Source organism: Prunus mume, linkage group LG1 (genome assembly GCF_029339155.1).
Source record: "Prunus mume cultivar Tortuosa linkage group LG1, ASM2933915v1, whole genome shotgun sequence".
Lineage (NCBI taxonomy): Eukaryota > Viridiplantae > Streptophyta > Magnoliopsida > Rosales > Rosaceae > Prunus > Prunus mume.
Window position 1 is genome coordinate 21,798,614 of NC_142698.1, and position 12,255 is coordinate 21,810,868.

The window sequence follows — 12,255 nt, forward strand, 5'->3', positions numbered from 1 at the left end:
AAACGCAAATAATATATAATGAAAATTGAAAAAGTTTAAAGTAAAAAAATAAAATAAAAGGAAAAAGAAAAGACCCACTTTCCCTTAAATTTTGAAAAAATGTTTTATTTAATGTAAAAACATATCCCCACGTTAGTTTCCACCACCCCAAAATTTCTTTATTTTCGTTTTTTCCTATTTCTGTTTATAGAATTATATTATATATACCATTTTTTTATATCAAATTATATTAAATATACCTACGAAAATGAAAAAGACCACTTAACCCGTGCGTCAACACATGCTTATAGCCTAGTATGGCAAATGCCAAATAGGAGTAACTAGCCAATTACAACCGTCTTGAAATTCAATCGTAGCCATATGCGAAATCAACGATCGAAATTTCAAATAAAAAAAAAATTTGACCGTTGGAGCCAACGTGGGTTCTCGAGCTTCAAATACTGCCCTTTGCTTTACTTTTAGACTCCCGAAACAAGAAACACAAGCGCAGAGCAAACAGAGAAAGAGGGAGGGAGAAAAGAAGGAGACTTTCTTTGAGGAAGTCATTGAATCCAGAAACCCGAGAAGGCTAGAGATCTCTGCCAACCATGGAGGACGTTAGAGCAATGGTTCTTCCGCAACAACCAAGAGGTATTTACCGATCCCAGCTTCTGATTTTTGAATAGAACAACGATTCTTTTAAATTTCATTTTGGTTTTTAGTACTTTTCTTCCTTTAGCATACTGGGTTTATGTTTCTGGGATAATGTTATGTGGGTTTCTCTTGCCCTGATCATTGGTGGGTTGGGGTTATTATTCCATCATTTCAATTATTTGTTTTCTTTTTCTTAAATTTGGAACGTAGAATTTATTGGGTTTCTGGTTGTTGGGTTTACTGTTTGTCCTTTTCATTTTTCCTGCTATGATTCTTTATGGTTTGGGTTCAGTCAGTGCCAACTGGGTTTCTCTTATTTGATCGATTGCAGTTATCTCTTGTGGTTGTAGCGATTTCAGATTTTTTTGGGGCGGTTCTTTGTATTTTAATTTTTTTATTTCGTCCTTTTCATGTATTTCTTTCATTCAGAAAATCAAGTTTTGTTAATTTACATGTTCACGTTTGTTTTTCTCAAAGGGAATGACAAAGTAAAGAATGAAGCACAAAGAAGGAACCGGCGTGTTCTTGGAGACATTGGTAATAATCTTGAGGCTGCTCATCTTGTTGAAGGGAAGCCCCTTGTTCATATTTCTCGCCCTATGACTAGGTTTCTCTCTCTCTCTCTCTCTCTCTCTCTCTCTCTCTCTCTCTAATTTACACGTGCAATTCCTAACAATTTCTTGACTTGCAGAAGCTTTCATGCACAATTGTTAGCCAAGGCACAAGCTAAAGCAGAAAAGAACGGGGTAATAACCTTTTTACCACTTTTTGTCATGAAATTCTAGTTTTGAAACTAGGAGTTTTTATACCTATTTATGTTTTTGGCTCTTTGAATTTGTAGAACCCAGTACTGCCGGTTCTTGAAGATAGGGCAGCTGCTCTTAATAGAAAACGTGGTCCTGCCAAGAAGGCCGCAGTTGCTCCCAAGAAGGCAATTGAAAAGCCAATATCTGAGACTCTGGTGGTTATAAGTTCTGATGATGAAGAAGAAAAAGATAAACAAGTGAACCGATGCAAGCCCGTAGAAGGGCCTTCAAGGAAGGAAGTCAAGACTCTAACTTCAATCCTCACAGCTCGAAGCAAGGTGAGTTTAGACGTTCTTTTCGTATTTGTGATGACTTTTTAACACATTGTGAGAGAAATGCTACCTTTTATTTGTTGGGGTATTAAATTTATGTTTTCTGCAGGCTATGGCTTGTGAAGTTGACATCAAGCCAAAGGAAAAGATTGTTGATTTTGATTCAGCTGATGTTAGTGATGAATTGGCAGTAGTGGAATACATTGATGACTTGTACCAATTCTACAAGCTCACTGAAGTAGGTTCTTATTCTCTCCTCCCCTCACTTCAAATTTCCCCTTTTCTTATCTCATCTTACTAAAGAAAACTTCCTTGTGCAGGATGACAGCAGAGTTCATGATTACATGGAGTCACAGCCAGACATAAACCCAAAGATGAGATCAATCCTCATAGACTGGTTGGTCGAAGTTCACAGGAAATTTGAACTGATGCCTGAAACCTTCTACCTGACTGTGAACATAATTGATCGATACTTGTCAATGAAGATCGTTTCTAGGAGGGAACTTCAGCTAGTTGGTATTAGTTCTATGGTTATAGCATCCAAATATGAGGAAATCTGGGCTCCACAGGTAATGTTCTTATTCAGTTATTTTATGAATTATTCATACTTGATTTCTAACTAGTATCTTTTTTAATCTGAAAATGGGTTCTTGATATGCAGGTCATTGACTTTGTTTGCTTATCAGACTATGCATACACTGGTGATCAGATACTTCTGATGGAGAAAGCAATTCTGGGGAAGTTGGAATGGTACCTGACAGTTCCCACCCCATATGTCTTCCTGTCTAGATACATCAAAGCCTCTGTTTCACCTGGTGAAGAGGTATTTAATTCACCATGATTTGTGATAAATATCGATATTGAATCATACTTTAAGCTTTATTTTTAGTGAAGTAACAAATACTAATGTGATTCTCTTACCTTTTTGTAATGCAGGTGAAGAATATGGTTTTCTTTCTAGCCGAGCTTGGAATTATGCATTATCCAACTACTGTTCGGTACTCCCCATCTCTGATAGCTGCTGCAGCTGTCTATGCTGCACGTTGCACCCTCAACAAAGCTCCTTTGTGGACTGAAACCCTGAAGCACCACACTGGCTACTCTGAAGAACAGTTAAGGTGATGTCTTCTTCTGTATATAACCTTCCTCAGTTATCAATTATATTCGGGTATGTGTAGCTGTGAGTGGGGAAACAGATGTGGTTTATATTTACTAGTTCGATTGTGTTCTTTGTCATACAACAGGGATTGCGCCAAGCTCTTGGTTGGCTTTCATTTGAATGCCGCAGAGAGTAATCTTCAAGCAGTTTATCGGAAGTTCTCAAAGCCTGAACATGTTGCTGTTGCTCGGATCCCTCCTGCCAAAAGTTTTCTGTCCTCGTCTTCTTGAACTGATGAGAGTTTTGTGTTCTTGTTTACTTTTTGTAGACAAAGCATCATTATGCCTGGTTTAGATTCTTGGGTAATCATCCATATGTAATCTTCAAGCAGTTTAGATTGGGTATGAGAAGATTGACCGTGTTGTTTATCTTGATTCTTGGGTCATGTATATCCTTAGCTCTCGGATTTGTCTCTGTCATTTTTTCAACATCCAACAATATAAGCCAATTGTAGTGTTACTATGATGTCAGTTCAAAGTTTAGCCTGTGAGCACCAAAATGGGTGCAATCTTTTTCTTGCTGCAATTTCAATTTAGATCATGCAGTTTCAATTAAGATCATTCAATTTCGATTTAGTCATAAATAAATAAGGTGTGATGGCTGGGAGAAGCACTAGGCCAGTTCAAAGTACAATGCCAATCATTACCAGGAAAGTTATATTGCCTGCTTCAAAACTTTTGAATAGTCTCTCATTATCATAAAGAGTGTTTACTGTTTAAAATTGCATAATATAATGCCACCAAAGGTTGTTGCTCATTCTTTCTCTCTCCTACGCACACATACAAATCGGTGATCCATATCTCTACTTCAAATGTACCAGAAAGTGTGAGATTGTTTTCGTATCATAAATGAATGCTTTTTATGTCATTATGTGAAAATAGATACTGTCACTATTGTCTGTAAGGTTCCTTTAATCTCAGGATACCGTAAAATAACTGAAGCGCACAACCCTAACCCATACACAACATCCAGTTACTACTGTCTACAAGAATCCTGCAATCTCAAAATACCCTAAATTACTGGAGTACAACACAGAACTGTAAACCATATATACAATGTCTGGTTAGACCACCGAAAGCACCTCTAGTCTTCCTCTGGATACATATAAACCATGAGCTGACAAATTGTCACTAAATACATTACTTCAAAGCTCATGAGTGGAAGAGAAAGTTGCTTTGCTCACATTTACTTATATATTCTGAACTGCAAAAACTGTAGGAGGCCCAAGGTTAAGCGCATAGCAGTTGTTTCTTGACCACTCAACATTTCTGCTCACACTGGTCCTGGGCTTCAGTTGGTCACCTTAACATGACTTGTGACTTTGAGAAATCATGAGCAAAGATGAATGCTGAAAGCAATAATCCAAAGTATTAGGCCTTTTTATTGTATGAGGATGTGTGAATTGAAACTCATTGAACCACTGCAAAGTAATGAATGAAGGGTCGGTAGTTCAGACAGCTTCCAACATTCAAGTGAACCATTTTCCTTCACAACCAGCTACCTAAACACAAAAGACCCTTACTTTGCATAAACACAGCTTCACTTAATTTCATTTTTTATATCCCAACAGTTTCACCATAACAACAGCACCTCTATTTGTACATTCCTGGTAAGTGTCAAGCTCCACTATTCGGTCAAAATAGTGAACACTTCTTAATCTTTAAGACCAACCCAAATGGAGAGTCAACAAGGCCACTGGAATTTGCCACACCACAAACCTTTTCAAAGTACTACTCTATTCACATTTAAACCTTTTTCAACCAGGCACTGGTTGGGATTTTGCTTGCACTTAGGTATCTCATGAAACCAAATGCACAGATCTAGCAAGTCCAATATGCATGTGCATTTGTATAATTGAAGTAGAAGCCAGGTCATAGGATTTTAATAGAACCTCAAGGTTGAAAAACATGGATAGAAAAGTAGGTTTTCAAGAATACAAACCCTTGTTCCAGCTATGATGGTACTGTTGAGGGGATGAACTGCACATGCAGTAACTCCTTCAGACAATGGAACAAACCTGTTTTTCTTATCTTGTTTCTTTACCCCAGAAAGACTCTGTATATCCTCTCTACAACATTAAGCAACAAAAGGAACATGTATGTAAACATAAATGCATAGGAAAGTAAACAACTGCATGTTCACACACAGGTGTGCACAGATAACAGGCCAAACTGAAATCAAAGAATTATAGGTGAAGGGGGAAAGGCCATCAAAGTAAATACCACCGCATCCAGAGGGAAATAGTGAATTATAAGTTGGGCATCAGCATAATAAATAATCTACTAAAGGGGGGAGGGGATCCAGACTTGCAGGAGAGCTTTTAAAATACTAAGAAAGTTATGATCTGTTGATTCAGATTATGTATTAGACTTCATGGCTAATCAACATACTGCAAAAGTTCTAAGGAGTTTCTTACTTGTAGTCCACATGGCTAGGAGAGCTTGAATCTGGATAGAAATCCAAAATATGAATTCCATTGTCGGTTGATGATCCAACCACGTAGATCTGCATTAGAAAACATTGGAGTACGATCTCATACAAGTGGCTAGACATTGCAGAATTAAATTGAAGACCAAGAAAATGAAAATATCATAGGATTGTTACAGGTACCATACCAACAAGTTTAATCAACCAAATGAGAAATGACTCAAAGCATGCAAGCAGCAATAATGCAAACTTTTCAATCAATATGTGAAAATGAAATGTGACTTCGCAATACTACCCCATGCATTGACCACTGAGCAGGACCCAGGGATAGAAAAACTCCTCATTAGACATCCATTTTCATCCAACTGACACTAGAATATGAATTTGTCCACAAAAGTGAGGTCAATGACCGTAAACTAATGCAAAATGACTAAACAGGAAACCTGATGCAACGCAGTTTGAAATATAAAACAAAACATTCTCCCTTACCGAATTTATTGGCAGCCATGAAGGTTTTCTCAAATATAACAGATCAGCTGACACGCCAGGATCATTTCTACTTCCTCAAAATGAACAGGATAGAAATAGATAAATTAAACACAAGGTGCTAATGTTTCCAATGTTAACGCAGCAAATTGAATGCACAGAACATTACTTACAACCAAGCAGGTGGAGGACAATGAATATGTGTAACTTCAAAATTGTAAACATCCAATACACCTGACCTACATTAAACAAGGTATTAATTCATCATCAGTGTTGTCGCAATAAAATTCAATGATAAAGCATTCAGTTTATTAGATTAGCATCTTCCATAGACAATTAGGCATGATCTTCACAATTATTTGTGAGACTTCTTTTGATTCCAATAAAAAGATACAATAAACATAATGATGCCTTGGTGATTTGGCAGCATGCTATAAAGTGACTCCTAATTCTCTGTTCCAGTTTAATCAAAATCCATTTTCATATTCCAGATCAGTTACTGCTGTTCACAAGTCACTTTACCCTCAAAAGAATTGGTATACATCAAGCATGTATTCCTATTGTTTTGTAGGTACATCTCCTTTCGATTGTAGACCAATATCTCTTCTAAATAATATACTTTCTTGAAAGAAAAGTTAGCAAGTGTCAGACAAATGCAGCGGTATATTCTGAACAGTATCCCCAACCCAATCAGCTTGACCTATATGGTTATTAACCTACCCCGTATCGAGTTTTTTACTATTAACGTAACATAGAAACTTAAGAAATGACCACAAAAAAAACGAGGAATAAGATTAATGAACCATTGTTTACCAAAAAAATAAAACAAAGGAATCATGACCTACTGCACAGTGATAACAATACGTACCAACCATCATCAAGATGGAATGCCAATTGGTGCGGGCAAGATGGATCAATATTAATGGAGTGTATTTCCTTAGAAACAATGTCTGATTGTGCCTGAAAAATAATGAGAATATTTGGTAGTGTAAATTGAAATATGCAAACCATGATATTTACGTAACATAGATATAGTACAACAGACCACACTGTCTGCATTACTAATATTAATGTGTTAATGGCTTTTGTCTCCAGTGAAGCAATATGAGAATAGGCACAAATATAGTGTTTACAACTTACAACAAGGTAACATGCATAAAGACAATACTTTGTATGAATTAATACATTTTTTTCCAAAAACGTTGTGTAAATAGTAAACATATTTGATACCTTCAGAGGCCCAATTTTCTCTAACAATGACGATAACTTCAATGAAGTTAGAGGCGGATGACGTATCTATATAAACAAAAACAAAATAATTATTACTATCATTTTTCAAGAACATAAATATACGAATCAAGTTCAATATTTTGTCAAGATTGTCTGGGCATATTAGCCGTGACTGATAGGAAAACTGTTTAGGGTGCTGATGTTTAGTTCTTGTTATTTCTATGAAGCTAGAAAATAAATACATGTAAACAAAATAAGAACCCCTTACTTCTTTATTACTCAGAAGAGCAGAAGACGTTCTTCCACCACGAAGATCCCATATATAAACAAATCCACGCTTTCCAGCTCCAAAAATGATCTGAAAAATGTCGTTAAAATTTCTTTAGAAGATAAAAAAATTTACTCATGGCAAGGAATACACCTAGTAGATTATGGGAACAAAAGCATGAAAATACACCAAAATGTTTCTACTAACTGAAATTCTGGGAGGACATCATCCATGTTTTTAGAAACTAGGACATGAGACACACCATACAAAGTTTATGTTAATGAGTAAATTAAACAAGATGTGCAGAACAAGTAACTAGATATTACAGAGCGCATCTTTCCAAATTCAAGAGCTTTAAATGAGATTTCCCAATATTATTTTCTTATGTACAACTAGTTAGCTTTGGTCTTTCCATGAATCTGTTTCATGTTATATTTGCAGAAAAACTATGAGAAAACGGCTTCATATAAGGCATTAAAGAGTACATCAACACTAGTTCTGATCATTTAGAACCTTCCAATTTCCACTATATGCAACTACTCTGATGATCTACCATTCTGGATCAGCACAATATAAAGAAATTACCATACCCTCCAAATTGATGACTGACTTCTTGGGTTTAAGCAAACATCTTGCCCTTTAACACCATGTTTTTCCTAAAAGATCTTTAACCCATAGATAACTTAATAACTAGGATATAAATTTGAACGATTAATCCTCATTCATAATTATGATCAGTTCTACTTATTGACCCATACTTACATTGCTATTAAATACTAGGTTCTTGACACAAAGAAACAAAGCATGGATACATGTCTTTCCTAATGATGTGCGCATATCTCAACTTCTGATAAATACGTAAAGATAGCAGATTGAACCCAAAAAAAAGTGAATTATTGCAGACCTGATCCTCCGCATTTAATTGTATACTATTAAGGGTGCCACGGGAATCCGTTGTAAGTTCAAGACATGGAAATTTACTCATTCTTCTGTCCCATACATTGATTACACCATATGTATCAGAAGCCAGTATCCTAAAATGACCATAAAATAAAAAGGAAGCCTGCCTTAGAAAGAATATATAACTGATAGAAGCAAGAAATATATTCCAGAAGTCACAAAATGGTCAAACAAGAGGGGGGCGGGTTACTTTAAACCAGCTCTGAATAGTGAAAGCATACAAATTTTCACTATGTAGATTAAAGAAGAGACCTCAACACAACTCACTACTACCCCTAGTGAACTAAAACAACACCTTTTGCAAAGTAGTACACATTATTAAAATGGAAAAGACAGGCATTCCTATAGTGCATGAGAAGTGGAGGAAGGTATGATACTTCAAAATTTGTACATGCACAAATGAACTTATTCAGCATGGTTTTCTGAAGCAGTCTGTTCAAATATTCAATCTCAATTTTAGATTAAAGAGTAAATCACATAAATCTAAAAATGAGTTATTCATAATCATCTCTACCTGTGATTTTAGAAATAAATACATATAAATGAATAAAGGGTAAATCTTTATTTCACCAACCTGGAATCGTCAAGTGAAGTAGCAATATCAGTAAGACCTTTATGAATATTAGACCCAAGAACAGAAACACTAGGTCTTGTTCTTAACACCTGGACCAAAAGGTGAGGAATAATTATCATAATAAGTTAATAACAAAGAGAAAGCCGTACCAATATATAACCAGCATATTATACATAGAATGTCGTACTAATACATACCCAACACACTAGACAGATTTGACAGAAAAACCTAAGATAAAAATGTGATTAAGTTGTCGGTTTGCTACAATCCTTAACCTGTTCGGAACAATTGTTTTTCACTATTAACACTCCTCCTGACATGTGGGTTCTCTCCACCATTAGAGCCCAGCGTACAGAATTTAACTTAACTGAGGGGTTTTGCCATTGTGAAGGGATTCGAACTCAGGATCGCTGTGACTGACACCATGATGAAGTTGTCGGTTAACTACGATTCTCAAAAAATTGAGCTGTTAGGATGTGGGCCAGGAATTGCTCTATACTCAAACAAGATGACAGGTCTCAACAGAAACATATGCTTTAGAGGAGCTCATCAGATATGAAGGTTATAACCTGACTAGAACTGGAAATCTGGAAATTGGGTCCCCTAACTACATTGTCCTCATTTAAATCATGCATGTGTTAAGTACATCTTAAGCAGGTGTTTGTGCGCTTCTAACACTCTAAAGTATTTATTAAGGTGATTTTCACGCTAAAGTAAAATGAATACCCAGAAACAAAACAAAAAATATATATAATAACACGATGGAAAGTTGACATGATGGTATATAATGAGTTCTCATTGGAGCAAATTAGCACATAAATTTCCAAAGAGAGTGCAGCACTAAAAGCATGCGTATGATGAAAGAGAAAGAGAAACTTACCTCGGATGGTTTAGAAGAGATAATACCAATATCAAATATAAGTACTTCATTCCTTTTCATAGATGTGCAAACAACCTATATGAACAAATTAGGCAAATCTTAATGTAAGAGCAAATCAATCCAGGAGAGATAATTAAGCCAATTTAAAACAAATCAACCTTGATTAAGGGTTTCTAAACTAACAGAACAACATACTACAAAATATAAAATACATTTGTTTTCAATTACACAGAATACGAGCATGTACACAGTGGTACTACCAACCCCATTGGTCATTCATATAAAATAGAATTAATAGCCTGAAATTATGCATGCTTAAGCATATCGGAAGGAAAAAAGAATAATCAGCCAGGTTCTATATCTATATAGTTCTTTGGAGTCACAACTGAAAAAATGAAGCAGCCATATTGCCTTTACAATATCTATAACAATCGTATAAATTGTATTGAACTCAGACCTCATCTTGGTTAGCAAGATTCCACCGGACAAAGTCTAGTTGTTGAGGTAAAGAAAGGTGCACCACATGTTTTGTTTCATCTTCCTGCAAGCCTAGCAGGAAAAGACGGGTTAAAAAGCCAAATAAAAATTGTTTTAATGAGCAAAAGAGCCAAGCCTTACTTTACAAGCATGCTTATATAAATTCCATGAGCACTATAACTTTACAAATTAAAATGGTCTTGTTTTTCTTCCTTCATTAAACATTCAGTATAAGCTCAAGGTTTGGCCTGTGTAAATAGAAGAGGTGAACAGCTATAACATCAGTAGCCAAAGTTATGCCCAGGAAAACCTCAAACATGTACGAATGTAAAGGTTTGCACATTAAAATTGTATCCATTAGTTTTGTGCAATGTTATACAAGTTTAGCAGACGATATATGCATCACTCTTGCAATAAACTTGGAAATTATGAACTGATAAAATATATGCCAAAACAAGGAATAACAAGCTGTAGTGAAGGAACTTACGTAGCAAAGGTTCATTACTCTGGCAATAAAGAGTTTCAAAATCATGCACTGTTAGACACCCCGATTTTGTCACAGATACCAGGTATATTCCCTAATATATAGGGGAAAAGAGGAAATGTAAATACAAGAAAAGGAAGTGAAAAGAAAAAGCAACACACACACACGCACACAACATACAAAATAAAACCAAACTAGCAATTGCAACTCGGAATGTATTTACCTTTCTGTCAAAATCAAGTGCAGATATCCCTTGCCTGAAAAAAAATCTGATTGAGCAATCTTTTCTACTACATATGAAACACACAAACAAAAACACAGACACAGAGACACACACACACACACACGTGCATATATATATATATATATATATATATGTATGAGGATAATTACTGACTTTCCAATTGACGGTTGGTCGTACAAAAATGCGCCATTGTCGATCCAATTCAACTACAAAATTAAAATCCCACAAACAAAAAATCAAAATTTCTGGGAAAAAAAAAATATAAAGAAGAAGTAAAGATGATAACAAACAGGGTTTGTAAAATTGCATACATGGGTTTGACACGGTCCACCATTGATGTGGTACAAATGCGGAAATGCCCTCAGCTATATCAAACAGAAAATATATAAATCAATCAAGCAAGGTACTTGTAATGTGTAGCTAACTAATTGGTAAACTCAGTAATGGCAAAACGAATTAATGGGGCACCTCAGAATAGGATTCCATGAGCAACCCAGAGATGGAATGGCGGTAATTGGGATGGAACCTTCCGTTCAATTCGATCAGGCTTCGACTCCATCTGTGCCCAAAACAACAAAGCCCTCAATTTCAAATTGACAATAAAGCATAGAAATTGAGAAGGGTTATCGATTTGCATTTACCTTGGAGGGGGTTTGCTGGGGTTTTGAGACGAGGGCTTCTGAGGAACTAGGTACTTGTCCATCAGAGTGTTCAGAGTGAGAATTAAGGTTTGAGTTTTGGAGCTTAAAGGTCCTTTTTTTTTTTTTTTTGGTGTGGGTTTGCTGTTCCCGCCATTTCGTCTTGTGTGTCACAGTGTATGCTAATTGCGCGCGCTCTCTAATAGGTCGGGTTGCGGGATCGGATCAACCAAATTCATACCCGGGTGGGCATTTTTTTAATATCAAAGACAATTGGTATCAAGTTTATTGTTATTAAGAATTCCTGATGATTAATTATTCCAAAAAAAAACAAATCATGATGATTAAGGGTAAAAGTTATTTTTTCTTTTAGTTTTGTTGGCATTTTATTTTTCTTGATATCATACGAACTCAGGGTTAATATATTGATATCCTCTTTTTTTTATTCTTTTTATTCTAATGAATGAGGAGATTCAAACTTGAGACATCTTTCGACTTTGTAACGAGAAATACTATCAGACTAAAAGTAACTTAGCACATTCAGATTTTCTTTTGATATTATATATTGCTAAATGTCAATAATGTCTAACCATTCCACTAACGGTTTATTTTATGAGATAATTGAAACAAACACCATCCATTTAATGTACTGAGTATGTAGTTGCTCATTTGTTTGGCCTGAAATGTTTACCTATTTTATGCAATTATCATTTAAAA

The 12,255-nt window shown here is 35.6% G+C and overlaps 2 protein-coding genes across 3 annotated transcripts; one reads left to right on the top strand and one right to left on the bottom strand.

The window, feature by feature from the left end:
• The first annotated feature begins 458 nt into the window (after nt 1-458).
• LOC103319481 (G2/mitotic-specific cyclin S13-7-like) lies at nt 459-3,329 on the top strand. Its single transcript, XM_008221028.2, has 9 exons — nt 459-630; nt 1,111-1,240; nt 1,325-1,379; nt 1,475-1,717; nt 1,821-1,949; nt 2,032-2,280; nt 2,373-2,534; nt 2,648-2,829; nt 2,956-3,329. The coding sequence occupies exons 1-9, from the start codon at nt 588-590 to the stop codon at nt 3,098-3,100; spliced, it is 1,338 nt and encodes a 445-aa protein (XP_008219250.2). The 5' UTR covers nt 459-587; the 3' UTR covers nt 3,101-3,329.
• A 381-nt stretch (nt 3,330-3,710) lies between these two features.
• LOC103319499 (Transducin/WD40 repeat-like superfamily protein) lies at nt 3,711-11,676 on the bottom strand. Of its 2 annotated transcripts, XM_089042627.1 has the most exons (18): nt 11,542-11,676; nt 11,369-11,459; nt 11,212-11,265; nt 11,054-11,106; nt 10,880-10,913; nt 10,660-10,750; nt 10,153-10,244; nt 9,696-9,770; nt 8,816-8,904; nt 8,186-8,315; nt 7,282-7,371; nt 7,014-7,079; nt 6,652-6,743; nt 5,957-6,022; nt 5,787-5,853; nt 5,287-5,375; nt 4,812-4,938; nt 3,711-4,218 (listed from the first exon to the last, which is right to left on the bottom strand). In XM_089042627.1, exons 1-18 carry the CDS (start codon nt 11,601-11,603, stop codon nt 4,174-4,176), a joined length of 1,413 nt encoding a protein of 470 aa, XP_088898753.1. In that variant the 5' UTR covers nt 11,604-11,676; the 3' UTR covers nt 3,711-4,173. The 2 variants fall into 2 exon arrangements, with proteins under 2 accessions (XP_088898753.1, XP_088898751.1); XM_089042625.1 differs by lacking the exon at nt 3,711-4,218 and having other exon boundaries at nt 4,396-4,938.
• Between the last annotated feature and the right edge of the window lie 579 nt (nt 11,677-12,255).

Excerpts from the sequence above, each read along its gene's own strand:
- LOC103319481 (XM_008221028.2), top strand. The coding sequence starts at position 588 with ATGGAGGACGTTAGAGCAATGGTTCTTCCGCAACAACCAAGAG. Across the intron at positions 1,718-1,820 it reads TCCTCACAGCTCGAAGCAAG|GCTATGGCTTGTGAAGTTGA; the intron begins GTGAGTTTAGAC and ends TGTTTTCTGCAG. Across the intron at positions 2,535-2,647 it reads CTGTTTCACCTGGTGAAGAG|GTGAAGAATATGGTTTTCTT; the intron begins GTATTTAATTCA and ends TTTGTAATGCAG.
- LOC103319499 (XM_089042625.1), bottom strand. The coding sequence starts at position 11,603 with ATGGACAAGTACCTAGTTCCTCAGAAGCCCTCGTCTCAAAACCCCAGC. Across the intron at positions 7,372-8,185 it reads AATTAAATGCGGAGGATCAG|ATCATTTTTGGAGCTGGAAA; the intron begins GTCTGCAATAAT and ends GACATTTTTCAG. Across the intron at positions 6,023-6,651 it reads TTCCATCTTGATGATGGTTG|GTCAGGTGTATTGGATGTTT; the intron begins GTACGTATTGTT and ends TGTTTAATGTAG.